We start from the raw sequence: 25,894 nt of genomic DNA, 5'->3' as shown, positions 1-25,894 counted from the left end.
CTGCCCCGGTTCTCCTTCCAAGACTCTGGAACTGCGGACACCTTGGTTCGCAGTCCTGTGCAGAGCGGATGTCGACACGAGAGCTCCCAGTTAATGCCAGGACAACGTGTCTGTGCAAACCACTTTGCACGATGTCCGAGGACACCATATCGATAAATGGTTGTTGCCTGGGGTGCTGGGTCATCTAACTTTTCAGGACAGAGGACCTCGAGGAGGTTATGTCGGCAGTTTTGTCGGGGGACTGGGAGAAATGGCACAGTAAGCGAGTACGGAAGGGGCCGAGAGATGATGGTCATAATCCGGATATAGACGCCGGAGTCTGTCAAAGGAAAGCACTGCGCTGGATCTTCAGTGCATCACCGACCTTTGGGACACGCAGTTACGCACATGTATAGGACGAGAAATGCATCTATTGCATATCACCGAACTAGATGGGATGGATTCAATGTCGTGGGTACGGTGAGAATGTGAATGGAAATATGAAAGGTCATTAGACTCGTGCGAACGGAAGTTGTGAATACATGTTTGAATCAAGACAAGCAAGTCAATGAATGGGTGGATGAATGAATGAATGCATTCATCGCCCTCTGAAATATCACTGCCGGTTTCCGATTCGCTGTGGTCGACTCACCAACAACAGCATCGGCAGAGAGGCTTCAGACACCTGATCCGATTGAGGGCACGCGAGGTCCGGAACAGTCCAGCAACAGCAGCTGGGTTTAATCTTTTTCTTACCTCCTCCCCTCTCGTTCACTCACTCGCTCTACGCGCTTGCATTGTACTGTTTTGTTTGAGACTATAAGGACAAACTCATTAAATTCAGCCTCAAGATCCATCTCCACCTCCGCCGGAAGATGGGCAGATCTTGAGAACTCACTTGGTCGGATCGGCAAAGCAGTCAATATCCTTTCCTCGCCTTTGTTCTTCCCTCTGATGTATCACTGACTGTTCATCTCACCTGGCTTTCATCGTCCATCTTGTTTGTTCTCTCTTGTTCGCCGCGAGATCTGGAGCTTTTGCGCCTTTAGATCGCGGTCCTGGGACGAATTGTACAAAACAAGAATTTCTTTCCGCTCGGCCTCGAGTGGTATTATCCACCCACATCGACAGCTTTATCGTGAAGCGGAAAGATCTTTCAGCGAGGTGGTGTCTTTGATAGGTGGGCTCTGAAGACAGGGTTGCTCGCCTGGATCTGGGCGCAGACACGAAATGTCAGAGGCAGAGGTCAAGAAGGAAGAAGGGGACGAGTGCTGCGCCGCTGGCCACAGAGCCAGGGTGGCACGTGGCAGATCTGACTCGATATCTGACATGTTCGCTGGCACTCTTGATCTGGGCGCTCTGGCCACCACTCCCGGATCATGGCTGGAGGCTGGAACAGAAGAAGCTTCACAATCCTCGAGGGCAGAAATACACTATTCTCCCAAGCCACATCCCTGGGCCTCAGCTATCAACTTGTTGCCCGCAAACATTCCTCTGTCCGTCGACGATGGTATTTTTGGAGCACAGGATACCGGGCTCCGCACTCCCTCAGTGGCGGTGGGCAGACGCTTCGAAACACTCACAAGCGAAGTTGACGAAGACAGACAGATAAGGTCAAAGGGCCTCACCGCTCCTCTATCAGTCGCACAGTCGTTGCACAATATTGTGAATGTCAACCTGGACCAAGTCATTGAAGAGGGTATCAGTGAGGGCTGGAGGGAACGCATCCACAACCCGAGGCAAGAAAACCTCTTTGCGCCTGGCCCACCAGATATGTCTAAAGCCACCTCACAAGGTCAAGAGCTGGGTTCCCCAATCTGCTGGCTTGACTCAAAACACAGAGTGGAAGGCTAAGCCCCCCAACAGACGTGAGAATCGACAAATGAGCCAGGATTTACACATCTGTGCACGGCCTGATGAGATGTGTGGGTACGGGCGTGTTCTTGCTGCAAGCCGGGCGTTGAATTCGGTGGTGGCTTGGGATCCCGAAGACCCTGTGCTGTTAAGAAGGGAACAGGAAGGGGAGCACGAAGGCGAGGATGGAGTTTCCCTACAGACCAGGGCTGAATTGTGGCTGAGGTCCCTGACGAAGTGAGATGGCTGGGTGTGTAGGATGGCTAAGGCTTAGCAGGGCGCAAAGCAATCGAGGAAGTTTCAGGTTGAGCGGCGAACAAGAGACCGCACTGGCATCCTGTCAAAGCGTTGTACGTCAACTTCCCGGGCAAAGCAGTCGTTCCACTGGAAGAGCCGCCTCTGTTGAAGCCGAGTCCAAGGTCATCCGTATCAATTTGCCCATTTTGGTGCGAAAAGGTCATCTCATCTGGAAAACCAGGACTGGGTCATTTGATTGGATGCCTTTTGTCATATCTGTGCTTTCTCACTGGTGTAACACTGACGCCTTTTTGGCCGGTGGTCTTGTTGAGAATCACCACAACATCTGCCTGCGATAGGTATTTCTTCTGTGCGGCTTCCACTTTCCTGGATCAATGATTAGAACAGAACAATTGACTCTTTCTGAACACTGCTATCGATTGCATCGTCAACACCATCGCATACCTCCTTAAACATGTCTTTCCGAGAAGTACGAAGGATCCCAGTCACCAAAGGATGGGGTCCCTGCAAAAGAACTCACTGGGTACCGATCAGCGATTACGAGGCATATCAGACTCCTGACGGCTTCACCCATACGTCGCATTGGAGGGTGGGCGTCGATCCTTGGGCACTTGGGCTGCGAAGACCAGGAATATTTCTGGCAGAAGACGACATACGCTATGTGGGCTTCCGAGAGACTAGATCTGGGGGCCCTGGAGGACAGCGAATTCGGGATGGTCATTGGAGCCTCGGCGAGCTCAACGAGATTCTGGACGGAGTATACGCTCGAGACCAGCAGGAGTTCGAGGACCGGAGGGCGATCGAGGAACGTCGGACCGATGAATTTAGAAGGAGATGGCTCACACTCCACGAGCGTTGCGTTGGCACACAAGACCGGTTGACACAGCACATGGAGGACTATCAGAGCATCATGCAGATGCCTATCGCCAATGAAAGACTCACAAGTCTGCGGGCGGAGGCCGAGTCGTATGCTGAGAGAAGGAGACAGCGAGAGGAAGAACAACAGATTAGAGACCGACAGAGGGAGAGGGAGCTTCGCGACGCCGAGATTGGGCGAAGGACGCGCGAGGACTTGGCAGACTATGGATTCGTGCCCGTCACGCGGCGTCGAGGGCAACGATGAAGGAGTCTTTGGTGGTTTGTCTTTGTGGCATGGAACATTGAGCTTGGAGGGTGAGGTGGGCGAGAGGAAAGGTGGATGGGGAATCGTGGCAGGTGGCGTTGTGTGTATTCGCGGAAAGATTGTGTTAGAGACGTCGAGGCCCTTCATGAGCAAGATGAGTGAATGATGGATGAGAGAGGAAGGTGTCGGCGACGATGGCGGTGATGGTGGTGCTGGAGCAGTGAGAGCGTGAGTGAGTGGTCAACAGTGTCAATCAAGACTTGGATGGCGCAGGAAATGTCCGTTTTGGTGGGGCAGCCGCGATTCTCCGTCTCTCGCATTTCTATACGCGCTGCGCTGCTGCTGCTGCGATGCCGGCGTCGTATCGTAGGGCGCAGGCAACACAAACTTCAACAATCATACCATTGATGATTAGACTTTTCTCTCTGTTGTCGTTTTCTGTTCTAGATTTATTGTGAACGGATCCCTTGTCTTCCTGTCTTCCTCTCTCACTCACACTCAAGTCTACACCCAACATGGCTCCCAAACAAGTGGTAACGTCGGACAAAGGCCTCAAGTCCAACCTCTTCTCTCAGGCTACCATCCACAATGGTACCATCTTTGTCAGCGGAAACATTGGCATCGTTCCCTCTACGATGAAGATAGTAGAAGGGTCCGTTGCAGACAGGACGGTCAGGACCCTCGTGGACAAGGCGCTGCTGGTGCCATCTAGTCATTGACTAACACCAATTGCCTATAGAAACAAGCCCTCGAAAACATCCAGGCCATCCTGGAAGAAGCCGGAAGCAGCCTCGAACAGATTCTCAAGGTGTGTCCGCTTCCAGACTATGTACCGGGAGAAGCACTGACGAGGGGCAGATGAACATCTACTTGACAAGCATGGAGGATTATGCTGCCATGAACGAGGCCTGTGCGTGGTTCCCCAGCCTCGTCTCAACATTCCTGCCTGACCCAAAATAGTTGCCAAGTTCATTCCGGACCCAAAGCCAGCACGGACCTGTGTCTGCGTCAAGGAGCTCCCTTTTAAGACAGATGTAATGCTCCCCAACTGATCCATTCATGGGCTGAGGCTAACAGCAGCCAGGTTGAGATTGAGTGTATCGCAGCACTGTGAGGGGGCATGTAGGACACTGGCGATGCTGAACTCCTATCACTGACTGTTGCTCCAGGAGCGAGACTTCAGGGTCAAAGCTCTAGGTCGCGACTAAGCGATTTTGATTGAACCTGACCTTTGGACGACAGGCCTCTCTTCTTTGTCAAAGGATGTGTTTGCAGCAACGGACTTCGGGTTGTCGCATGCCCTGCCGCACCCTGGCTTTGGTCGAGCCGAGAACCAAAGCGACAGAAATTACAGTGACAATCTTCTCATAAAATAACAATGAAATCTTGGATGAAAACGGTGCTGATTCTTGCTTCCGCTTCCGGAACGGCCATGTTGCATGCTTTATACTCATTTCTCCCTCATATATTCCCACCCAACTCGTTTGACCTCTTTTGTTTCTGATGACCCGATACTTGTCCATTCCCCTTGAAAGATTACTGAGGAAAGGTGTCCACCATTATCACGCTACAGAGCTCGAGACTCCACCATGGCTCCACGCGCAAAGCCGACCACAACCCCAACTCGGAGAATGACAAGGCCATCAGCCATGAGAAGGACGCCTGCAGTGCCGTCGACTCCGGCTGCAAGCGCTTCTGCTGCTACAACCCAAGGGGCCACCGGCAACGCAAGAAATCCCAGAACAGCTCGCCGCAACAATACCACAGCGCCCCCGAATGTGGCAACAAGTTCGACACAGGTGGGAAGTACTCCGGCCAAAGCTGCCTCAGCCAAGATCAAGCCCAAAGCCACGCCAGCTAAGAAAACGCCTGCGACTATCAAACACACAAAGGAACCGCCAAATGCCGACAAGAAAGATGGTAAAGGAACCGGAGGCGCTGTATCACAGGGCACACCTAACAACACCGAGACATCAACAAACCCAGAAGATGGCGAAACAAGCAAGTCTCCGAGAGGCCAGATTGGATCTCTCGTCTCAAGTCCTCCCCCGGCGATAGTAATGACAACTCGAAAGCATGACAAAACCAAGGCCGGCAAGAGGAAACTAAAGCCTTTGGACGAACAGGCATATGTAGAAGAGGACGATTCAGAGGACGAGTTGTCAGCCGTATCAGCAGAGAAAATCGCACCAACGTCAACAGTGGCAGTCGAAGACGAGTCCTCCAGTGAAGAGGAAGAAATCAATGTGGCGCAAGTACGAAAATCCCGAGCGCGCAAACGAAAGACCAGACCGTTCGACGATCAGGCCTATAAGTCTGATGGAGATTCGGAGGACGATGACGACGAAGACCTTGACGATGATGTCCCCGGAGATCTACCACCCAATCCGCTCCAACGGATCCATCTCAAAGTCAATCGAGATAACCATGAGCGCCATATGCGAGAGCGTGCTGCGAGACGTACCCAAAGATCGTCTCCAACTTCTAGCTCCTCCTCAAGCTCTGGACCTTCGGAACCTCCTCGCACACCCAGGCCTGCACAGCACTCCCCAAGTCTGGTTTCGCAGCGAAGCACCGGACCCCGACCGAAGCGTCAACGAACCGCACCACCTACGGTCGTCAGTCCCTCAACACCCCGAAGCAGAACTTCCCAGCCAGGCGCTGTGGATCCCAATGACCCTGTGGTACTGGCGGAGCAACTATTTGCAGACGTCCAAAAGGTACCCAGGTCGCTGGATCTTGACGAGATTGGGGCGCTCTTCATGGTCTTACAAGAAAGGATCTCGCGTTTCTGCGGTGATCACTTCGCTTTCGGGCTTACATCAGAACAGGAGAAGGCGTGGCCCATGCATCTGTTGGCCACGAAATACTTGTCACTAATGCTGATGACCCAGAGGATCGCGGATGGGTGTGAGTACGGCTGGCGCAACTTTTTCACAAAACGGGAACACCGACGACATCTCGTACACGGCGTTATTGGCGAGTGGTTCCAGCAGCGCATCTTCAAGCACACCGCTTTCAGCATCCCGGACGACAAGGTTCGCGCACTCGAAGACATTGACCGCAGGTATCTCCACTACGATGCCTTTGTGCGGAACAAGAAGAAGGCAGAGTGCTTGGAGGAACTCAAGATCGGCGAGACCTATTTCCCAAGCGCAGAATTTCCCAACAATTACGAGCATATAGACAACCTAGAGATTGCCGCTCGGAAGATGGCTACCAATCTGCTGCTCGTTTTGGAGCCACTCCTCCCGCCTCCGTTCTTTGACCCTCTCGTGCCGAAATGGAGACAGTCGTCGAGAGTAAGGGACGAAGGAGCCGAGATGCGGTTTGGGATATGGCTCGAGCTTGTCGAGTTGATCAAGATGGCGGGCAGTCTGCATCTCTGCATTCGCTTCGCAGGTGTCAACGGCGTAGTCGTGCGCATCGCACCCCACGTGCCCAAGGGCACGAGATTGAATCGAGAAGATGTGGATAGAAATATCTGCGTCAATGCCTACCGGTTGAACGCGCAAAAAGCTCAGTCTCTTCCGACAAGTGATCAGTTGAAAATCAAGATGACCTGCTTTGGACGAGTCGAAGCTGTGGTACCGCATGGCCTCGATGTTCTCGAACTCGAACAAGCACAGGAGGCGGCGCGAGCAGCAGGGCAAGAGCTCACCCGGGAAGAAGCCGAACAGCGACTCTTCAATCTGTACCCGTACGACCTGCAAGAGACGGATGCCGCACGGGATGCCGTTGCAGACCTAGCATCGATTCCAGGGACGGAATGGTCGACCATGGTCCTCAAGACCAAAATTCGAGAAATTCGGGAGAAGAGATACGGACGTCGTCCGCAAGAAGACGAGAGAGCTGAACGGGCCGACCCCAAAAGCGGCGCATTCGTCACCGTCTACTCGAGAGTGGCTCCCTCCAACATCTACTGCGAATGGATGGCTGCTCAGGAGGCCTCGCTTTTCCCCTATCCAGAAGCCCAACCACCGGCTCAGACCCTGGCTGAAGCTGTCGCCGAAGCCCGGCGGGAGAAGTACATCTCGTGTTCCCTCGAGGACGCAGCCCTAGCGGTCTGGAGCACTGTTACGCAGCGCGAGTTTCTCGAATGGCTGTTGTTTTCCGGCAGCATAGCTGGCATCAGCGCTCTCGCAGCCCCGTGGATTAGGAGTACAATTGAGAGTCTCCACTTGGGAGACCGGTCGAGAGATCTGGGGACAGGCATTCAACTGCGTGCCACTCGTGCCCTGTCTGCCGCGGCGAACTGGCGAAGTGCTCTTCGAGACGCTTCGGCGTACGTATCGCAACTCGTCGTGCCATCTGCAAGCACCGTCACGGTCACATCTGTTGTAACGGACTGGGCGACGACAACGACAACGCAACCCACCAATGCGGGAGATCCGCCGTTAAAAGGAGTTTCTTTCACCTCTGTTACCCCTTCGGAGTCCTTCGTTGAAGACCTTCCCGAAGCCTTGAGAGGAGTTACGGACACGACGCGAATACCCATCCCACCGGACCATCCAGACTTTGCCATGGTCGCGAGCCTTTTCAGCGAGCAGATGGGCTTCGCCAGGGCTGAAACACTAAGCACGCCGCAGTCAGAACGCACGCCATCCTCGAGGATCAGTCGTTCCAAGGTTCTTTAATATACTGTGACCTTTAACAGTGGCGGGTAATGTGGAGAATCACAATGGAGCAGCAGACCAATAGGATTATGCATGTCGAGAAGGACATACTGGCGGCGTTCGAGGTGGTCAGAAGTAGATAATTGGTGATCACGGTCTGTTTTGAAGGGCAGGAGGATAGCATCAACGGCAAGACAAGGCTGGACAAATTGGGATATACAAACATGGGCGTTCTTTTCCTTATGTTCTTTTTGTTGGATACAGAACGTTCGCAGAGAAGAGAAAGGGAATCTACGAGAATGGAATAGTCTCATCAACCTGTTCTTCTTTTCAAACCATCATAATTTGAGGCAAACACTAGTTAATCAATGTGAACACATTTTCTCTCTTTCAAAAGCATCTCAAGCCTTGCGCAGTCCCACAAGTCGTATCATGATCTGAACAGTCCAGCTCGTAGCCCATCTGAAATACAGGTACATACCTTCCGCGGACCTCGAACCAGCTCCTTGTTTCACCATCACCGGCCACAGTAGGTTTCGTAGATATCCTGGCAGTAAGAATGTAGTAGGGTTTCCAACAACAAGGGAAACATTTCTCTCGGTGTTTTCTTTTCGCTTGGACTCAGTAGAAGCAGACACTTCAATAAGGAAAAGGGCGACAAAATCCCCGTCGCTGCTTGGTTGCGGTTAGCTCCTTTAACGTGTATTCCGATTCTTGATATGGCCAGAGCGCACGCAATTGACTGACTCCTTTGGCCGTCCATGTCGTCCCCTTTCGCTGAACCCTAGCCACTTCACTTCCTCATTGTCTCGGGCTCAATCAGACCCCTAACCAGACCTTCCACCTGTCCAATCTCCTTCAAACATTTCAACCATGCACACTCCGCGTGGCTCGCCTCCATCCTGGCCTTCTCCATTGCCTTTTCCGCGTCTCTGGCAGAGCCAACGACTTCAACCATGCACTTTGAGAGTTGGATAAGGTGTGCCTTGCGGTTAGGGTCAGCCGAGGTGCGCGCGAGATCTAGGAGAGAGTGGGTCATGCTTGTCGTGGCAGCTAGTGTCTGTGGAATGGTTGGCGATAAAGTTGCTGGCGATCGTGCTTGTGGATGGGCGTGAAGGGTGGGAGAGACCATCTTGTTTATCGTTGGGTTAGCGGCAACTGCACTGCTTGGGAGAGGCGAACTTGGATACATTGATGTGTTGAGGTTTGCCGTGAAAGGGGTAGTCGGGCTAATCAACGGATTCTTCCGCTTCGGTGCTCTTGAGTCCGTGCGACCGAGCTCAAGGCGTGGTTCTGTCGCCTGGTTTCCGTAAGGGAAGCGTGGATAGTCGGAATTCGGTAGGCCAGATTGAGTCAACTTCGGGCTAACTTGTCCTGGTTGCCCCCTGCCGCTAGCATTCACTTGAAGTGGTGGACTCGCCCTCTTATCATCCGCATCTGCTGACGTTGAAGCTGGAACTGGTTTGCGTCGTAGAGATCCGGGCGCACCAGCTGGCCTACCTGGCTGCGAGGTCACCTCTTCCGACACGGTGGTGGTCTCAACGACAGCCGTTGTTGCTTTATTCGATTCCACCGACCTCTTGTGGAACAGACCTCGAATATTGGAGATGACTTTCTTCTTGCTGGAACTCGAGGGACTATGTGCTAGCACGTGTGATATCTTCCGTCCCTTGACGGAGTCAGTGCGGGGAGAGATGCTCTGCGAAAAGGTCTTTACATTGCGTGGCTTTTTAATGTTATCCTGGCTAACCGCGTATGCTTTTGGTGCTCGCTGCGGGAGGAAGCTGATTGCAGGAAGGTGACGCTCAGGTGGAGAGACAATGATTGGAGGTGGTTTGGGCTTCCGTGACGAAGTACGTGGTGGAAAAGGGGTAGTACTTTGAGGCCCCGAAATTATTGCCGCCTCGTCATGTGTCGCTTTCGCGAGATCGTTGACGAGTTTCTCCTGTTTGGCTTGCTCTTGTCCAAGGTCCTGGAATAAGAAAGGTGCTGTTTCTTTATTCGGGGCGGTACGCAAGACAATGGTAGGTGGCCGGGACAATGAGCTGGGTGTAGGACGTTTCGTGACGAGTCCACCAGTCGCACTGCTGGAGGTGTTTTCCTTCTGTTTCGCGGCAATAGCATCATGGCCAGAGCGCGGTTCGAAACTTGCAAAGTCTTTGCAGGGCCAGTCACTCTGAATAGAGGTTGGAGTTGTCTGGGAAACAACGGCCTGCTTGTTCCCTTCTGTGCCACTGAGGTCCATGTGGGAGCCTAGGAGCAAGCCATGTTCAGTATCGATGTTATTACCAGGTAGCTCTGCTCGCACAACGGTGTCCACAGAGCTATCCTCACCAATGAGATTCCGAGTCTCGTCTTGGTCTGCATGTTTCAGCTGGTTTGAGGGCCGATCTGCGAGGTTTCTCACAAGAGACATCGAGCGGCCGAAGATGGCGCTGGATCGTCTGATCTGGTCTTTTGCCATGCGTGGAGAGCCAATATCAGGAGCGCTTCCCTTGTGTCTCAAAGCAGACTTGGGACTTCTCTTGTTCAATGTGTTTTTGTCGTCTTGGCCCAGCAGCACTCGACTTGCAGAGTCTGTGATGCGAAGAGTCGGACCCATCCTAGACCCATTCAGAATACGTCGGACTCGATAGCCTCCAAAAGAATCGTAGCCATGGATGCTGACTCCTGACTCCCCATCACTATCAACGAAGGACTCGTCATCGCGAGGAGCCGTTGTGGATAACACTTCTTTGACGTCCATAAGTTTGCCTTGATCTTTAGGGGTAGCTCGAGAAAGATCGTTGTTCTGGTTGACTCCATTGATGGCAAATACTTTCACAAGATGACTTGGGACGTCATCCGCCACGGGATGTTTGCCTGCCATGGAATTCATGAACGGCTCTGAAGGAGCGGTTTGGCGCAGGATCCCTTCGATGCTTTCGTCCAATGATGGACGTGTAAGTCGAGTCGGCAAAGGAAGGGAACTCTTGCGACTCATTTCTCTCGCTGAAGGCTGCTGATGTGTGGCTCCATGCTGGGCAAGATCGAGACCTTGACTGGTGGCTGGACTGCGAAATTTTCTTCGCTCAGTGCATGTCCCAGCTCTTGTCGCTGACTTTTGAACCGACTTTGAGCGGGAAGGTATGGTGTATGGGGAGCCTCGCCCTGTGACCCCGTAACGACCACGAGAATTTGTACGGATCGGGCCTCCAGGAAAAGACTGCTTGGAACGTGAAAAAGAGGCAGATTCAGCCCTCTCAGAATCAGAAGGAACATGAGTACTACTTTCTGGCTTCTTTGCAACGGATGCTGCGATCGTTTTTGCCTGATGAAGTCTCAGGGCTGAGGTCTTGTTTTGACGGGGTACAGGGGAGTCGACATGGCGAGACAATGACCGAAGCAGAGATTCACGAGGTTTTGGTAGCTGGCTTGATGAGAGAGGACGACCAATACCGTCAGCCGTGACTGGGGCATCGGTCTCTCGAATACCATCTGACATCGCTTCGAGATCGCTGGTGGCAGCAACATTCCCTTCGAATTTGACGTTGTATTCTGCTTGACCAATCTTCCCCTTGTCGTCCTGCAAATCCAGTGTCCGCATGCCTTCATACAGACTGTCGCTCAGACTTGGTTTGATACGAGACTGGCTTGACCCCGATGGAATTGTGCCAGCCTTGGTTGGTTCAATCGCAGGCCAATCTTCTTGTTGCGGAAGTCCGCCCCCAGGAGGGGTCAGAGATCGACGAAGAGGTCTTTCAGTACAGTCGATAAGTGACCTACGAACAGGTGATTTGGACTTGACAGTTGCAACAGGAAGGCTCGGGAGTGGTTTTTCTGGAGGACTTTGATGGCATGGTTGGCTCAGAGGAGCGGGAACAGGTGAGCGAGAACTCCCGGACAAGTTGTGCGCGTGTGCCTATGCTGTATATTAGCATTTCAACGGAGGAGACAGTTCGCTACCCTAATTACGTGAAGTCTTTTTGTTGATGACGCCCCAGTCGCGGGGGTAGGATTCGCGCTCATGACCCTTTCCCGTGAAAAGCTCGACTCAAGTCGCAGTTTCGACAAACCCAAATGTTTAGAGGCGCTATTAACCCAAGATCTCTTCCGCGGTTCACCATCCAGAGTATTTGGGGTCACAGGCGATACATTCGAATGTGCTGATCTCAACCTCGGTTTCAATGGGACGAGTTGAGGAGGGCAAGAATGTGGCGAAGATGGAGCGACAGAGCGACGACCAGGCGTTGGGGTGTCTCGAGTTCGAAGGCCCGTTGGCATTCTCGAGACAACGATGTTGTCCTTGTTGCACGGGCGCCGGTCACTTCTCAGAGACATGACCTAAGAATAAAAGGTCCTTAGGCCATGTAGACGCAAACTGGTTCTGAAAATGTAAATCTCATGATAGTGAAGGTCGTCCCGTTGTTTGGAGGGGGTGCGGCAGCCTAAGATGGTTTCCTACTGAGTGAAGTGCCTTGCCTCCGTGTGATTGAAATGGTAATCACAATTCTTCCCTTATTGAAACCTCTCGCTTTTATCCAATAACACCAACTGGAAGCCCATGCCTTCTTCGGCCTCCATGAATTACTACTGGCCTTGGATGAGGATTCGAGATAGGTGGGGTCGACGAGAATTTCATTTTCGTTGCATCCTCAGCGGTCAAGAATGAGGCTTGTGCTAGTCATTCTCATCTTCTCCTTGATAGTTTGCCTGCTGGGAGTCGCCAGCTTCTTTCTTCTGCTTACCGGCCTCGTACTGCTCCATGTTTCTTGCCCTCCACTTCGGACCACCAAAATCATCCTCCCTCAGCCTCTCACCGTCCTCAATCGCGATGCCTTGTTTTTGAGCCTGCTCTTCGAGTCTACGTTGTTCCAGGATCATGCTTCTCAAAAATTCAGTGGTTTTCCCCAGCATGATTTGCTCGCTCCTTTCATGGCCCAGAGCTCCCGGGACGAGTTGTGAGAGTTCGGTAAAGCGTTCGCGGATGGCTGTGCGTCGCTTGTTCTCGGCATCTTTGTGGTTGAAGTTCTTCTGCGATGCTGTCAGACGAGGCTTCGAAACCTTGTTCGCCTTTTTTGCTGAGCCGGACTTGGAAGTGTTTGGCTGGGTGTCAGAAGCCGGAGTAGATTCTCGAGACGATGTATTTGACTCGCTCCCCTCTTCTTTTGACATGATGATGGGACGGATTTCGTTGAAGATGGATTGAGAGAAAGAAAAAGAACAAACGAATGGCAGGAACCCCTTTCTGGGTAACCCTGGGTTGGTGACCTGCCAACAAGTCTCAGCTGCCCCTCGACATTGTGGGCAGCGAGACCCTGCTGTTGATAGATGGCAAGGAGGTATTGATGGACGATTGATATATCCGCCGGCAAAGTCCAAGGCGAAGGAGCTGAAGGCAGAAATAGTCTTCGGTTTTCTCACGGCATTGACCAGTCGTTGGTGATTTGGCTCGCCATTTCCGTTTTGGGTCTAGGGTGAGCGAACGGAGATAACCCCACCTGCAGCTAGCAAAATCCGCGCATGTTCTGGAACTCTGATGGCATTTCCTTTCCGTTCTTTTCCAGATCGGCCGCAGTATTCTGGTGACCATTCTTCCATCTGTTCTACGGAGAGGGGTGCTATATCTTGAGCTTCATTATCTTTTTCATTGCCCCAGTCCAAGACACCTCTCATTTACCTAGCAACTTCTGCGTAGCGGGATCATACGAAGTATGAGCAGAATCCGACCCCTCCAGGGTGCCTGCAACTGCGGCCGCAATCACTACTATATCACAGCTCCGCCCGATGCTACAGAACAAGCGCTGATTTACTTTGACGATAGCAGCCAAAGCAGTAAGTTCACTCCGACCCCAATTCGTATCCACCACTCTAATTTCGATGTCTCCGTCAGGACGAAGTCAAGCAACCCCGCTAACGGCGTGGCTCCGGGTTCCGTTGTCCTGGTACTCATCAACCACACAGTCATTCTTCCCTGACGAAACCCATGCCTCTATTCGAAGAACCTTTACACCCTTGCATACACCACACTCTCAGCGGGTGTTCTGCGGCTATTGCGGCACGCACCTGTCCTACTGGACTGAACAACCGCCAGAAGAGGCAGAGTACATGAATATCACTTTAGGAAGTTTGTTGAGCGAGGACCTGCGCGCACTACAAGACTTGGACCTGTTGCCCGAGGATGTAGAAACAGAAACACCCGCAGATGATGGGCAACAATTCACAATGTCCGGGGCGCTGCAGCAGGGCGATGAGGATATGGCGCAAGGTGCTGTTACTCCGCGAGAGAACCAACCACTGACTCGGACACATCGAAGTGGTCGAACAGGAGGGCTAACTTGGTTTGAAGAGATGCTGGCGGGAAGCCGACTGGGCCGAACGCAAAACACAAGACGCGGAGTTGGAATCAGCAATGACGGTTTGACTCGGGTGGAGTGGGAAGTGTCGGAATATTTTGACGATGGCAGCGAAGAGCCGATTCAGACAGCTACGGGCTCGAAGCGAAAGATCGGGGATGTGGGCAGAGACGAGGACGCTGCCATGCAGCATTGAACGCAAGGACTCCGCAAACGAACATAGCATATATCTGACAGATCAGAAAGCGACTGGCACATCGCATAGCGCTGGAGTTCTCGCGGTCGGACCTTGAAGATAGGACGAAATGAGCAAGCAAATAGAGGACTCCAAAAAGCTCAAGTGATCGGCCGTGCAATGTATAGCGACACAAAGGAACCAAAAAGTAGATCATGGTAATAAACAATATCGACATCATCCTTGATAACCATCCCAGTACAAAGATGTTTATTTGGGGGTATCAACATTCTCTTCAGCTTCGGCTTGCCCCCTTCTACGCTGACCCATTCCCCTCCCCAGTTTCTGTTCCAGTGATTTGCTTCCACCCGCCTCTCATGGCTTCTGGCAACGTGCTCACCTTTTCGTTGGATAGCTCCTCTGGTGTGCTTGAGCGCGCAAATTTGTCATCGGGGAGCTCTTTAAGCCCGACGATTAAATGTGTCTGCTAGAGCATCTTTCCACGAGCGCTTGGGGACCAGGGTCGCGCCGACAGCTTCAAACTCGGAGTCGTCGAAGATCCATTCCGGGCTGCGCTCGACGTTGACTTTGTAGCCAGCATTCAGCAGTGCTTTGGTAATGCTGTGTCTTACTGTGGGAAAAGTCAACCACTAACCATGTTGTGTCAAGCACTCAATGTAGAGGGAAGACTATGCGGCCATGAAATCACGGCTGAGAGAACAGAAGAAGCTCTCCACAGAAATAATATTCCGGTGTTCAAGTTATGAGTCAAGCATTCCCGCCCAGTTGAAAAGGTGTAGAAATGGCGGAGACACCTGAAACTTTTTCTGCCACCGCCGAAGCCTCGTACCTGACGCATGTCCCATCCTCTCCAAAGGCGACACGCAATTGAGATTTGGTTTGCACCAAAACCAAGAGAGAAGCTAAGATGTCTGAGGCCCTGAAAAACAGCGTCCCGACAGACAATCCCCCTTCCTACGAAACTCTCTCCGTCCCTCCTCCAACAGGCATACATACAGGTACAGCGCCTCCGTCAGGTCGCCGCCCCCTCCGTCCTCCGCCATCCCTAGAACTCCCCGCCCTGAACCTTCTGCGAAACAAGCGCATCATTCTCGCATCCCAATCTCCTCGCCGGAAGCAACTCCTAGGTCAAATCGGACTGCATAATGTCGAGATAATCCCCTCGAAATTTGAAGAGAACCTACCAAAGACACTGTCCCCATTCGAGTACGTCCTGGCTACTGCGACGCAAAAGGCATTGGCAGTATATAAACAGGAGGTGGACAATGAAGCCAAAGGCGAACCAGGATTGATCATTGCAGCAGATACGATTGTTGTGAGTTCACTGGGAGAGATTTTGGAAAAACCGACAAGTGAGGCCCATCACATCGCTATGCTGAAAGGCCTGAGGGATTTGGGGATACATAAAGTCTACACTGCCGTGTGCGTGGTCGCTCCCCTCGAAAGTGCAAGAGATCCCGGATACGCCATCGAGACTTCCACCGAGGAAACTACCGTCAAATTCGACTCGGAAGTGACGGACGAATTGCTTTTGGCATATGTAAGGACCAGAGAAGGAGCGGACAAAGCGGGCGGATATGGGATACAAGGCACCGGAGCAATTTTGGTGGAGAAGATAGATGGCAGTTTTGATAATGTGGTTGGCCTCCCGCTAAGGACAACATTGAAGTTGATTGAGAAGGTCATGCAGAAGGCGGAGGATGACGATATCTTGGATGGCGAGGGCGAGGACCTGCTTGAGGATGAGTGACGATATGTTTGTCGCGGAACCCAAATCGAATTCAGTGTCAGCGGCGTCCGGCGATAGCTCCTTGGGTCATGGTCAGTGTATAGAGAAGCCTACCGAGGACGGGATCCTTGGTAGACATTGTATGGCTTGTAAAACTCATGTTTGTCAGAATGCATCATGTACATGGAGACTCCCGGTCCATTCCCCGTGCGACAATTGTACCACTGTTTATTTCAGATTCTTGAGCTTTCCATCATGACCCAAGCTTGATGTATCAGCCTTGCCAATCGTGGCATCATTCGCACCTGCATGCCATATTCTTTTCATTGCCTCGACCACACCAACATCGTTCGTCTCGAATTCGTAGAATCCCACCGCAACAACAAGCGTAGCCACGTTCAACAACCACATGAAAGTTCGGCGCATGGTCGGATGACGGCGGATAGGAATGTAATCGATGATCATTGATCTGGAGAAGTTTCAGTGTTTTGCCATTGGTGGGGTGATACATTGGTGAGTCTGGTGTAAACTCGATACTTACTGGAAACCCGCGTGTGAGTGGATCAAAATGGTAAAGATCAAAGCCGCATCCAGCATCGGACTGACCGAACCAGCAGCAAAAGGTGTAATGGTCAAGGGAACCAAGCCCACCGACAGTATTCGTTCAAAGGTCCAGTGATAGCTTCCATGGAGGGGATCGGGCTTCGGTACAGGTGCAGGGTCATTGACTCCTCCTTGGATGACCTGCGGACCGGGCGGTAGGATCTTCCTTTGCGCGGTTGAGGAGAAGGGCGCAATCTGGGAAGCAATGGACAGCCGTGGGGAAAGAAAGTGTCGTGTTGAAGACTTTAGAGGAGCTGGTCGGAAGGGTCGAAGTGGTTGGGTAGTGCTCGAGAACAGTCTCTTGGACGTCGATAGGAGTTGTGTTTGTCGCAGCATGGCTGTTCTCGAAACCGCCGCCATTTCCCTAACACGATCAATGGATGGTCTGGTGAAGGTGGTCGTCGAGAGGCATGAGGTCAAAGAGAATCAATGGTCAGTCGCATGCTGCGATGGGATGTTGCTCGGCTGCCAAGAAGCTTGCTTCCGGGCCAATCAGGAGCTCTGCATTTAATATAACAAGCCCGACAGCTTCTCACCAACTCCCACCTTCACTCAATCCACCTATACCTTTCGGTGTGAACGATTACGACGGCTATCAATCCCTCATACGGGGCAATCTATTCTTGAAAATATGTCATGCAGATCTGATAAGACCGACCTGGTCAGTTTGCTATGTTTTGGTCTCATTGACTTACCTCCCCAGCACATTGTGGCATTGTACGGAGCACAGACTCCCTTGTATCGCTAGACTCACTCAGGACTACGCACTTGGTTGCAGGATGATTATGTGCGTGCAACGGAAAGCGTTTGGCCTTCCCACTATCTCCAAAACCAACAGCCTCGTGAGCATCAGATTTGGAGCATCACGCCATGCGGGGTTCGGCCGAGGGAAAACCATTGCCAACAAGTCGGGTTCGAGATGCTGACTGGTGGACTGGTCAATCAATCCTCAGGGATGTCCCCTCTAATGCCCATCGGATCCTCTGATATACGTGTGCTTACCGCATTGTATCGTACAGCCTTATATAACCTAGGTTAGCGGAAACGGTTTGGTTATATTCGTCTCCCCCAACGCATCTTCTGTTCGCTTCTTCACCACTTTGTGTTTGTGTCTGCCTGGTTGATTTGCTTGCCTCCAACATGGCTAACGACAGGGTCGTGCTCATTTCTGCTGCACCGACGGAAGACGTTACTGTCCCCTCGGATGCACCCCACGAAAACAGTTGGTACAATGGGAGAGATTTTGACGGCTACCGAGTTACCGAGCAGTTGCTTTTTCAGAGACGCAAGATTCGTGTCATCTGTGTTGGGGCCGGAGCGACGGGCCTTCAGTTTGCGTACAAAGCAGAACGTGCCTTGAAAGACGTGGAACTTCAGATCTATGAAAAGAACAGCGACATCGGTGGAACCTGGCTGGAAAACCGATATCCTGGGTGTACGTGCGACATTCCCTCCCATTCTTATCAGTTTACGTGGGCAAAGAACCCCAATTGGTCAAGATTCTACTCTGGATCGGAGGAAATATGGCAATATCTCAAGGATGTTGCAACGAAGTATGACCTAGAGAAATACGTCCAATTCAAGACGACTGTCGAGTCTGCTACTTGGGACGAAGAGTCTGGGTTGTGGAGATTGCGTATTCTTGCTCCAGACGGCTCATATTTCGAGGATACTTGCAACATCCTCGTCAATGGTTCAGGGGTCCTCAAGTGAGCGAAATCCCATCCTCGCCCATAAGCAACCATGTCAAGCTAACACGGGTCGTCAGTGAGTGGAAATGGCCCAAAATTCCAGGCCTTGATTTATTCAAAGGAAAGCTCATGCACTCGGCAAAATGGGACGGCGACTATGATCTGAAAGGGAAGACTGTCGCTGTAATTGGCGGCGGATCGTCTGCAGTACAAATCATTCCCTCAATACAACCAAGTAAATGGCTCTCACATACCAGCACGGTCTGAATCTTGGTTTGCTGACATCGTCCATAGCTGTCGGGAAGATGTATGCTTTCTTGAGATCACCTGTCTGGATAACGACTGGCTTCGGTGCCAAGTACGCTGGTCCCGGTGGGACTAATTTCTCCTGTAGGGCTTCCGCTCAGAAAATATGACTGTAACTGACTGCCGCAGACTCTGAAGAACAAAAGGAAGAATGGAGGAAACACCCAGACAAACATGCACAGTACTGCCGCGATGTTGAAGGCGAACTCAACAAGAGATTTACGCTGGTAAGTCCACGCACTGTTGCCGAGCCATCTCATTGCCCTGACCTGATGTTAGATGCATCTCAAAGCCAAAGATCAGAAAGTGTCCCGAGATCTGGTGGCAGACATCATGAAGGAACAGCTTGGCCATGATGAGTCTCTCACCAAACACATGATACCACCGTTTGCTCTTGGCTGCAGGAGAATGACTCCTGGATCTGGCTATCTACAGTCTTTGAGAGCAGATAATGTAGAAGTGATCCCGACGTCAGCTACAAGATTGACAGAAACCGGTATTGTGGGCGAAGATGGGGTTGAGCACCAGGTCGACGTGGTGATCTGTGCAACAGGCTTCGACACCTCCTTTACGCCGCACTTCAAGGTCCATGGTCGGAACAATGCAGAGATCCATGAGCAGTTTGGTGACTTTCCCATCGGATACATGGGCATTGCGGCTGAAAACTTTCCCAACCTGTTCCTTCTAATAGGCCCCAACGGACCGGCATCGCACTCTAGCATCCTTCCAATCCTGGAATGGTACACCCGATACATCTTTCAGGTCATTGAAAAGATCCAAACGGAGCGCATCAAGGCTGTGGAACCCAAGAAGGAAGCCATCAAGGATCTATACAACCATACCCACGAGTTGATGAAGCGACTGGTCTGGTCGTCTGCCTGTCGATCGTGGTTCAAAAACGGCAAAACACACGGTCCAGTGACAGCCATTTACCCAGGTAGCCGACTACATTTTTTCGAGATTATGAAGAATGTTAGATGGGAGGATTACAACATCACATACATGTCGGAGAACAGATATGCATTCATGGGCAACGGCTATACACAGACTGAGGTGGACCCTGAGGGAGATCCTGTCTGGTATTTCGACGACCCGTTCACCAAGATCTAGAGCTGTTATTTTTTTGGTCAGAGAATTAGGACAGATAGAATGCGAGCGAATTCGAGCAGCCAAGGGATCAAGGAAAAACGTTGGCCTCAGAGGGATAATACCAGTAAGAGTAAGGATCGTAGACCGTTCATTGGACCCGGAGTCTTACCGCAGTCCGCGTGGCCATACCCAAAGGGTGGTACGAACGTGACATTGGCGTGTTGGCGTTGTAGTCTTGTTTGTCTCTTTGTAGGAACGATGACGGCAAGAAGAGGAAGGCCGACGGCGCTGTGCCCCGAAGAGCACGTCCCATCCTTGGGGCTGGCCAGCGGCGGGCTGTGGGGGTTGGCTGCACTCTGGAGTGGACATCCTAGCGGCCTTTACACCCTGTGCTAGGTGTGCCAGGCATGTACCTAGGCTAGTGGCTAGGTAGTGCTTCGCTCTTCTAGCCTACGATTACCTCCGTGATTGAACCAGAAGGTTTCTAGCCCACCAGTGCCCACCAGCCTAGGCTTCTCACCTATTTTCTCGTCCTTGCAGGGTCCTCTGTACAAAGGGCGGCTCACCGTCCCGCCCTTGTCCGCCCTGTAGGCATGCCACCACCCTCCTATGAGGATGTTCAAGTATGATTGACGCCAGCTGACTAACTCGGTGGCGGTCTAGTCCTCTTGTAATAGTTGCCCGCCAATGGACCTCTATTCTCCGCCATTATAATCGCTGTCGACTCATTCAATCTTCTGTACGAGCCCAAGCATTGCTTCAAGGCGCGACGCTGCTGTGTAGTGTTCAGTGAAGGACCATCGCAATCGCAGGCAACTCTACATTTTTGCCGGCCTTCCTCAACTGTTATCATCTCCTATTTCACATTCCCCTGCTTTCATATCGTCGTTCGCCCTCGAGGAAAATGTCGAAGCGGAGTTGGCAAGAGGCCGAACTGCCTCCCCACGTTCTGCTCCGGGTCCGAGCCCGCACAGAGCGACCTCGACGACGTCTCCCCATACATATACCTCTCCAGCACAGACCACCTCGCCCAAGAAACCTCGTAATTCGTTTGATGAGCCCAGTCTCATTGCCAAAGCCCCGTCCCGTCCGCAAAGGACCAATTCCAACACCAATGGAGCCGCCGCGGACGCCAAATTGCCTGGGATCTCGAGGAAGGTCAAGGCATGCGCTGCGTGCCGCAAGCAAAAAGTAGGGCTTATACACGTTCTTTCCAGGTCAAGATAGCTGAACAGATATATCATGCAGATCAAGTGTATCATGATTGGCGACCCGCCGTGTCAACGATGCAAAGAACGGGGACTGTCTTGTCGCCTCAATAAGAGCTTACAAACCCTCATGTCGGAAGATTCGAAATGGAAAGCTGCCGTCACAAAGGATGTCACTGCTCTTTACGCGGCCGTCGAGGAGATCGTGCGAACGCTCCAGCTGCCATCTCTGCCGCAGATGCTCGTCTCTACGCAAGATCCTGCTATTTTCTTCGACCAGGAGGAACAGGGCAATGACCCTGATGACGAGGACCAGTCATTTGACAATTCGCCCAAGGTGACCCCCGTCGCTGACAATCTGTCACACGTACCTATTGAGTCGCTATATCAAATCACCGGGATGCGGTCGCTAAGAGCTTCTGAGAATATCACTGAAGATCAGTCGCGAATATGCAAGCAATTGCGAGATACTGACTTCATTGCAAGAGGGCTGATGAAGCAAGAAGACGCAGAGCATCTGGCCAACTACTATCTAAGCAAGCTTGATCCCTATATTTGGCACATATGTCCCGACTACACGGATTTGGAGTCCTTCCGACGTCGATCACCCACTCTGACCGCGTGTGTTCTCACTGTGGCTGCCCTTCACGACACTAAGCTGGGTCACCTCTACCCCATTTGCAGCAAAGAATACAGGAGATTGGTTGCCAACGCCATGTTCGAACGGAAAATTGACATGGAGTATCTGCGAGCCTTGGTTCTTGGATCGTACTGGCTGAGCGACATCTCATGGACATTATCTGGTTATGCCATTCGCCGTGCCAGCGAATTTCATCTTCGACAGTACTACCACGAAATATCAGAGTCGGTCAAATCGCCTGAAAAGGCTGACCCGGCAAAACTGCAGGAAGCCATGGATGGTATCAGAGTCCTTTACCTGCTCTACATATGCGATCACCACCTTTCAATCCTTTACGGCCGCTCATCTATCATGCGTGACAATGAAAGCTATATTACTGGGTGGGAGGCGTACCTGGCTTGCTCACTTTCCACAGACGCCGACCGCAGAATTGCCGGGCAGATATGCTTGATGTACCTGATGAACCAAATACGTGAGACATTGGGCCCCGAAGATACAAGCTCGGTATTGCCAGTCTCTGCTCTTACCAAGATTGCTGGCTTTGAGCGTGACCTGGATGACTGGATCGCCCGGTTTTCACGGCACAGTAAGTAAAGCGGAGATGCGATATTCCTTGATCTATGCTTACCACTGTTCCAGATCCAAGCCAGTACATTGGCAACTGGCCCAACAAGGGTGCAGTCATGCATTACCACTGGGCCAAGCTCTATCTACAGTCATATGTCCTCCGAGGACTACCTGAGTCCGGGGCTGTTATCCCCGAACACTTCTTGGAGAATGCTTCGGCCGCGGTCGCTGCCGCAACTGCCATCATCAATCTCCTTTTGGACGATAAAGACGCCCAAATAGCTATTGCCTATGTTCCGCATCATATCCACGGCATGATTGCATTTGCGTGCATGTTCCTCTTGAAAATCGCGACAAAGCACAGCGAGCAGTTGTTCTTGGACACCGTTCGCTTCCAGAAGCTCATTAATGCATTAGCACAACATTTCAAGTCGACAGACGTCGGCAAAGATCACTTGATTCACAGAATGGCCGAAGGACTCGAGAAGATGGCAGAGAGCTTGGGAGGACCAGCACGGTCCAAGAACCGCGTCAAGGCCAACGGAGAGCGTTCGAGTCAGCCATTAGCATCCCCCAGTCAAGCGGTCGATGCGACAGTGAACCTAGGGAGAATCACTAATGGGCAATCGGATGTGCCTGACTATGGCTCACTGGATCCCACTGCCTTTGATTTCGGAGATCCGGCATTGGGGCTGGGCATGCCGTTCTTCGATTTCGAGGGAACAACACTGGATGCAGGACAGGCCATGTGGAATTTTACGTAGGCGCATGTTAGTAGTATGATGAAGCTGAGATGTTGACTTGCAAAGCAAATGCAGAGTAAAACTTGATATCCTCGTCCTGTACTCCGACAGATGCTTTTTACTGCTTATTCCGACTGACCAATCAGCTGTCGGGTAAAGAATCCTCTCCCGATTCGGTATAGCGCCTCTTCTGGGAAGATCTGAAGCTCCAGAAACTCCAAGTCGCTTGCGTTCAAAAGCTCATTTCTACCACGACACACAGCTGCCACCGCGCTCTCTCTCTTGATACACTCTCCGAAATGGCGTCTCAGCGGCTGGCGCTGAATCTTCAGCGGTCCCTTCGAAGCAGACAAGCTCTCAAAGCCATCCAGTCTCCCCTTCGCCGCTACGCCAACCCTGTCACTCCCTCCAGAACTGAAAGCACCACTCTTTCAAATGGCCTGACGGTACAACCCTCTCGATTTCTGCTGCCCCAGGGGACTGAGGTGACTGACTGGAGGTTTTAGATTGCGACCGAGCATTCGCCATGGGCTCAGACCTCGACTGTCGGTGTTTGGATTGATGCCGGGAGCAGAGCGGAAACAGACAAGACCAATGGAACTGCGCATTTCTTAGAACATCTGGCTTTCAAGGTGAGCGAATGGAATCCTTCTACTCAGATGCAGGGGTTAACCGATTTTGTAGGGCACTGGCAGACGAACCCAACATCAACTAGAGCTCGAGATCGAGAATATGGGTGGCCACCTCAACGCATATACTTCGGTAAGTCGGATTGCCATCCATCTTGAATCTGCTGCTCAATAAAAGGGCAGCGTGAAAATACCGTCTACTATGCCAAATCCTTCAACTCCGATGTTCCCAAGACCGTCGACATTCTGTCCGATATTCTACAAAACTCGAAACTCGAGCCTGCGGCCATCGAGCGCGAAAGAGATGTCATTCTCCGCGAGCAAGAGGAAGTTGACAAACAATTGGAAGAAGTGGTGTTTGATCATTTGCATGCAACAGCTTATATGCACCAGCCTCTCGGCCGCACCATCCTAGGACCTAAGGAAAACATTGAGACCATCTCCCGACAGGATCTCGTGGATTATATCACCACCAACTACACTGCTGACCGCATGGTCCTCGTCGGTGCAGGTGGCATTCCCCACGAGGAACTGGTCAAGCTCGCTGAGAAACATTTCGGACATCTGAGATCCGCTCCGCCGACATCTTATGCTGCCGAAGTTGCCGCTGAGCAGAAGCGTAAACCCTCTTTCATCGGCTCTGAGGTCAGGATAAGAGACGACACAATCCCCACTGCGCACATCGCCATTGCCGTTGAGGGTGTTTCATGGAAAGACGATGAATATTTCCCCGCTCTGGTCACCCAGGCTATTGTCGGGAACTGGGATCGGACGATGGGCAACTCTCCTTACCTTGGCTCAAGACTCAGCACATTTGTGAATGCGAACAACTTGGCCAACAGCTTCATGAGTTTCTCCACGAGTTATAGTGATACTGGGTGAGTTATTTCTCTGCGTCGAAAAACCAATTCTGTTACTCCTATCGCAAAACAGAACACTGACCGTGGCCGTGATATGATTGATACAGACTCTGGGGAATCTACCTCGTTTCCGAAAACAAGACGCAAATTGACGATCTGGTCCACTTTACCCTACGCGAGTGGTCTCGCCTCTCCTTCAACGTCACTGAAGCAGAGACCGAACGCGCCAAAGCCCAACTTAAGGCCTCCATCCTCTTGAGTCTTGATGGTACGACGGCCGTTGCAGAGGACATTGGACGACAAATCGTCACGACCGGCAGGAGAATGGATCCCGCCGAGATTGAGCGTGTCATTGGCCAGATCACGGCCAAAGATGTGATGCGGTTTTGCCAGAAGAAGCTTTGGGACCAGGATATTGCGATCAGTGCGGTGGGCAGTATCGAAGGCTTGTTGGATTATAACCGTATTCGAAACGACATGGCACGGAACTTTTCATAGGGGCACAAGGAGAGGGAGTAGACAAGGAGGCGTGTTGGACTTGGAGGAGCGAGGGGGGTTTGAGACCCCAGAGAAATAGGCGAGAAGTGTCTTGAGGAAGATCTTCTGACCCTTCTGACCCAAGGTCAGCTAGTGATCTGGAACTTCTAGAGGGCTAGGTAGTGATTTGTATTGTACAGTGCACAAGGCAGAATCTGCACACACAGAGAGGCCAAAAAAGGGAGACCGTCAACTTGAAGCAGATGCGGACTTATCGAACTCGTGATTTTGATCTTCTTGGGCACGTCCAGGATGGCAGGATGTTGTCTCCATGGGTCCTTGGTGACACGGCTTTATTATTTGTTTGTTTCTTTTCACTGCTCTCATTACAAAAATACGGGGATCAGTTCCTAAACCTCGCTCGATAAACGGGTCGAGACGATCCTCGAAGCAGAGGAGAATGGGGGAATACATAGCATCGTTGTATCGCCCTGCTTCCCTGGTTATCTTTTAGTGTCTCTGTTCCCTTTCCCCGACGACGACGACGTTTGGTGCAAGACCCAGCCCAGCCCAGCTCCCTAGGCCTACGCCTAGACCTAGACTTAGACCTTGACCTTCAAGATTGCCTTTCCGAAATTCTGGCCCTTCAAGATGCCGACAAAGGCCTCGGCGGCGTTCTCGATGCCCACGTCCTCGTGGATCTTTGCCTTGAAGGTCCCGTCTTTCAACCACTTTGTCACGTTCTCGACGTGCTCCTTGTCATACTTGGGGCCCATGTTGGCGTCAAAGACCATGAAACCCGTCAGGGTCAGCCGTTTTATCACGCACTGGAACATGTTGCGGATCGGGTAGCGTTCTTCGGGCGGTAGGTTGTACTGTGAGATCTGGCCACATGCTACGATCCTGTGGTGGTGGGGATATGGGTCAGTCAAATGCCATGTCCAGGAACCATGAGGTGATCTGGATGAATGAAGCAAGAGAAAAGGGGGGG

The 25,894-nt window shown here is 51.9% G+C and overlaps 12 protein-coding genes across 12 annotated transcripts; 9 read left to right on the top strand and 3 right to left on the bottom strand.

Moving 5' to 3' along the window:
• Window positions 1–1,209: 1,209 nt before the first annotated feature.
• AYO21_10305 (hypothetical protein) lies at window positions 1,210–1,833 on the top strand (the record flags this gene model as incomplete). Its single annotated transcript, XM_022660226.1, has 1 exon — window positions 1,210–1,833. The coding sequence occupies one exon, from the start codon at window positions 1,210–1,212 to the stop codon at window positions 1,831–1,833; it is 624 nt and encodes a 207-aa protein (XP_022507449.1).
• A 712-nt stretch (window positions 1,834–2,545) lies between these two features.
• Window positions 2,546–3,214, top strand: AYO21_10304 (hypothetical protein; the record flags this gene model as incomplete). Its single annotated transcript, XM_022660225.1, has 1 exon — window positions 2,546–3,214. The coding sequence occupies one exon, from the start codon at window positions 2,546–2,548 to the stop codon at window positions 3,212–3,214; it is 669 nt and encodes a 222-aa protein (XP_022507448.1).
• Window positions 3,215–3,729: 515 nt separating this feature from the next.
• Window positions 3,730–4,422, top strand: AYO21_10303 (hypothetical protein; the record flags this gene model as incomplete). The annotated part of the gene is made up of 5 exons (XM_022660224.1): window positions 3,730–3,885; window positions 3,954–4,022; window positions 4,073–4,124; window positions 4,175–4,248; window positions 4,384–4,422. 5 exons carry the CDS (start codon window positions 3,730–3,732, stop codon window positions 4,420–4,422), a joined length of 390 nt encoding a protein of 129 aa, XP_022507447.1.
• Window positions 4,423–4,803: 381 nt separating this feature from the next.
• On the top strand, window positions 4,804–7,851 carry AYO21_10302 (hypothetical protein; the record flags this gene model as incomplete). The annotated part of the gene is made up of 1 exon (XM_022660223.1): window positions 4,804–7,851. One exon carries the CDS (start codon window positions 4,804–4,806, stop codon window positions 7,849–7,851), a length of 3,048 nt encoding a protein of 1,015 aa, XP_022507446.1.
• A 772-nt stretch (window positions 7,852–8,623) lies between these two features.
• On the bottom strand, window positions 8,624–10,813 carry AYO21_10301 (hypothetical protein; the record flags this gene model as incomplete). Its single annotated transcript, XM_022660222.1, has 1 exon — window positions 8,624–10,813. The coding sequence occupies one exon, from the start codon at window positions 10,811–10,813 to the stop codon at window positions 8,624–8,626; it is 2,190 nt and encodes a 729-aa protein (XP_022507445.1).
• Window positions 10,814–12,489: 1,676 nt separating this feature from the next.
• On the bottom strand, window positions 12,490–12,984 carry AYO21_10300 (hypothetical protein; the record flags this gene model as incomplete). The annotated part of the gene is made up of 1 exon (XM_022660221.1): window positions 12,490–12,984. One exon carries the CDS (start codon window positions 12,982–12,984, stop codon window positions 12,490–12,492), a length of 495 nt encoding a protein of 164 aa, XP_022507444.1.
• Window positions 12,985–13,523: 539 nt separating this feature from the next.
• On the top strand, window positions 13,524–14,361 carry AYO21_10299 (hypothetical protein; the record flags this gene model as incomplete). The annotated part of the gene is made up of 2 exons (XM_022660220.1): window positions 13,524–13,644; window positions 13,703–14,361. 2 exons carry the CDS (start codon window positions 13,524–13,526, stop codon window positions 14,359–14,361), a joined length of 780 nt encoding a protein of 259 aa, XP_022507443.1.
• A 907-nt stretch (window positions 14,362–15,268) lies between these two features.
• On the top strand, window positions 15,269–16,111 carry AYO21_10298 (septum formation protein Maf; the record flags this gene model as incomplete). Its single annotated transcript, XM_022660219.1, has 1 exon — window positions 15,269–16,111. The coding sequence occupies one exon, from the start codon at window positions 15,269–15,271 to the stop codon at window positions 16,109–16,111; it is 843 nt and encodes a 280-aa protein (XP_022507442.1).
• Window positions 16,112–16,318: 207 nt separating this feature from the next.
• AYO21_10297 (hypothetical protein) lies at window positions 16,319–17,029 on the bottom strand (the record flags this gene model as incomplete). The annotated part of the gene is made up of 2 exons (XM_022660218.1): window positions 16,319–16,559; window positions 16,632–17,029. 2 exons carry the CDS (start codon window positions 17,027–17,029, stop codon window positions 16,319–16,321), a joined length of 639 nt encoding a protein of 212 aa, XP_022507441.1.
• Window positions 17,030–17,833: 804 nt separating this feature from the next.
• On the top strand, window positions 17,834–19,800 carry AYO21_10296 (hypothetical protein; the record flags this gene model as incomplete). The annotated part of the gene is made up of 5 exons (XM_022660217.1): window positions 17,834–18,402; window positions 18,462–18,619; window positions 18,679–18,756; window positions 18,820–18,917; window positions 18,970–19,800. 5 exons carry the CDS (start codon window positions 17,834–17,836, stop codon window positions 19,798–19,800), a joined length of 1,734 nt encoding a protein of 577 aa, XP_022507440.1.
• A 1,317-nt stretch (window positions 19,801–21,117) lies between these two features.
• Window positions 21,118–22,958, top strand: AYO21_10295 (hypothetical protein; the record flags this gene model as incomplete). The annotated part of the gene is made up of 2 exons (XM_022660216.1): window positions 21,118–22,213; window positions 22,267–22,958. 2 exons carry the CDS (start codon window positions 21,118–21,120, stop codon window positions 22,956–22,958), a joined length of 1,788 nt encoding a protein of 595 aa, XP_022507439.1.
• A 278-nt stretch (window positions 22,959–23,236) lies between these two features.
• AYO21_10294 (mitochondrial-processing peptidase subunit beta) lies at window positions 23,237–24,924 on the top strand (the record flags this gene model as incomplete). The annotated part of the gene is made up of 5 exons (XM_022660215.1): window positions 23,237–23,383; window positions 23,444–23,569; window positions 23,622–23,699; window positions 23,750–24,444; window positions 24,534–24,924. The coding sequence occupies 5 exons, from the start codon at window positions 23,237–23,239 to the stop codon at window positions 24,922–24,924; spliced, it is 1,437 nt and encodes a 478-aa protein (XP_022507438.1).
• Between the last annotated feature and the right edge of the window lie 970 nt (window positions 24,925–25,894).

This window comes from Fonsecaea monophora, assembly GCF_001642475.1.
Source record: "Fonsecaea monophora strain CBS 269.37 chromosome Unknown Scaff116, whole genome shotgun sequence".
NCBI lineage: Eukaryota > Fungi > Ascomycota > Eurotiomycetes > Chaetothyriales > Herpotrichiellaceae > Fonsecaea > Fonsecaea monophora.
The sequence above is the reverse complement of the archived record's forward strand: the minus strand, read 5'-3'. Positions and strand labels throughout refer to the sequence as shown.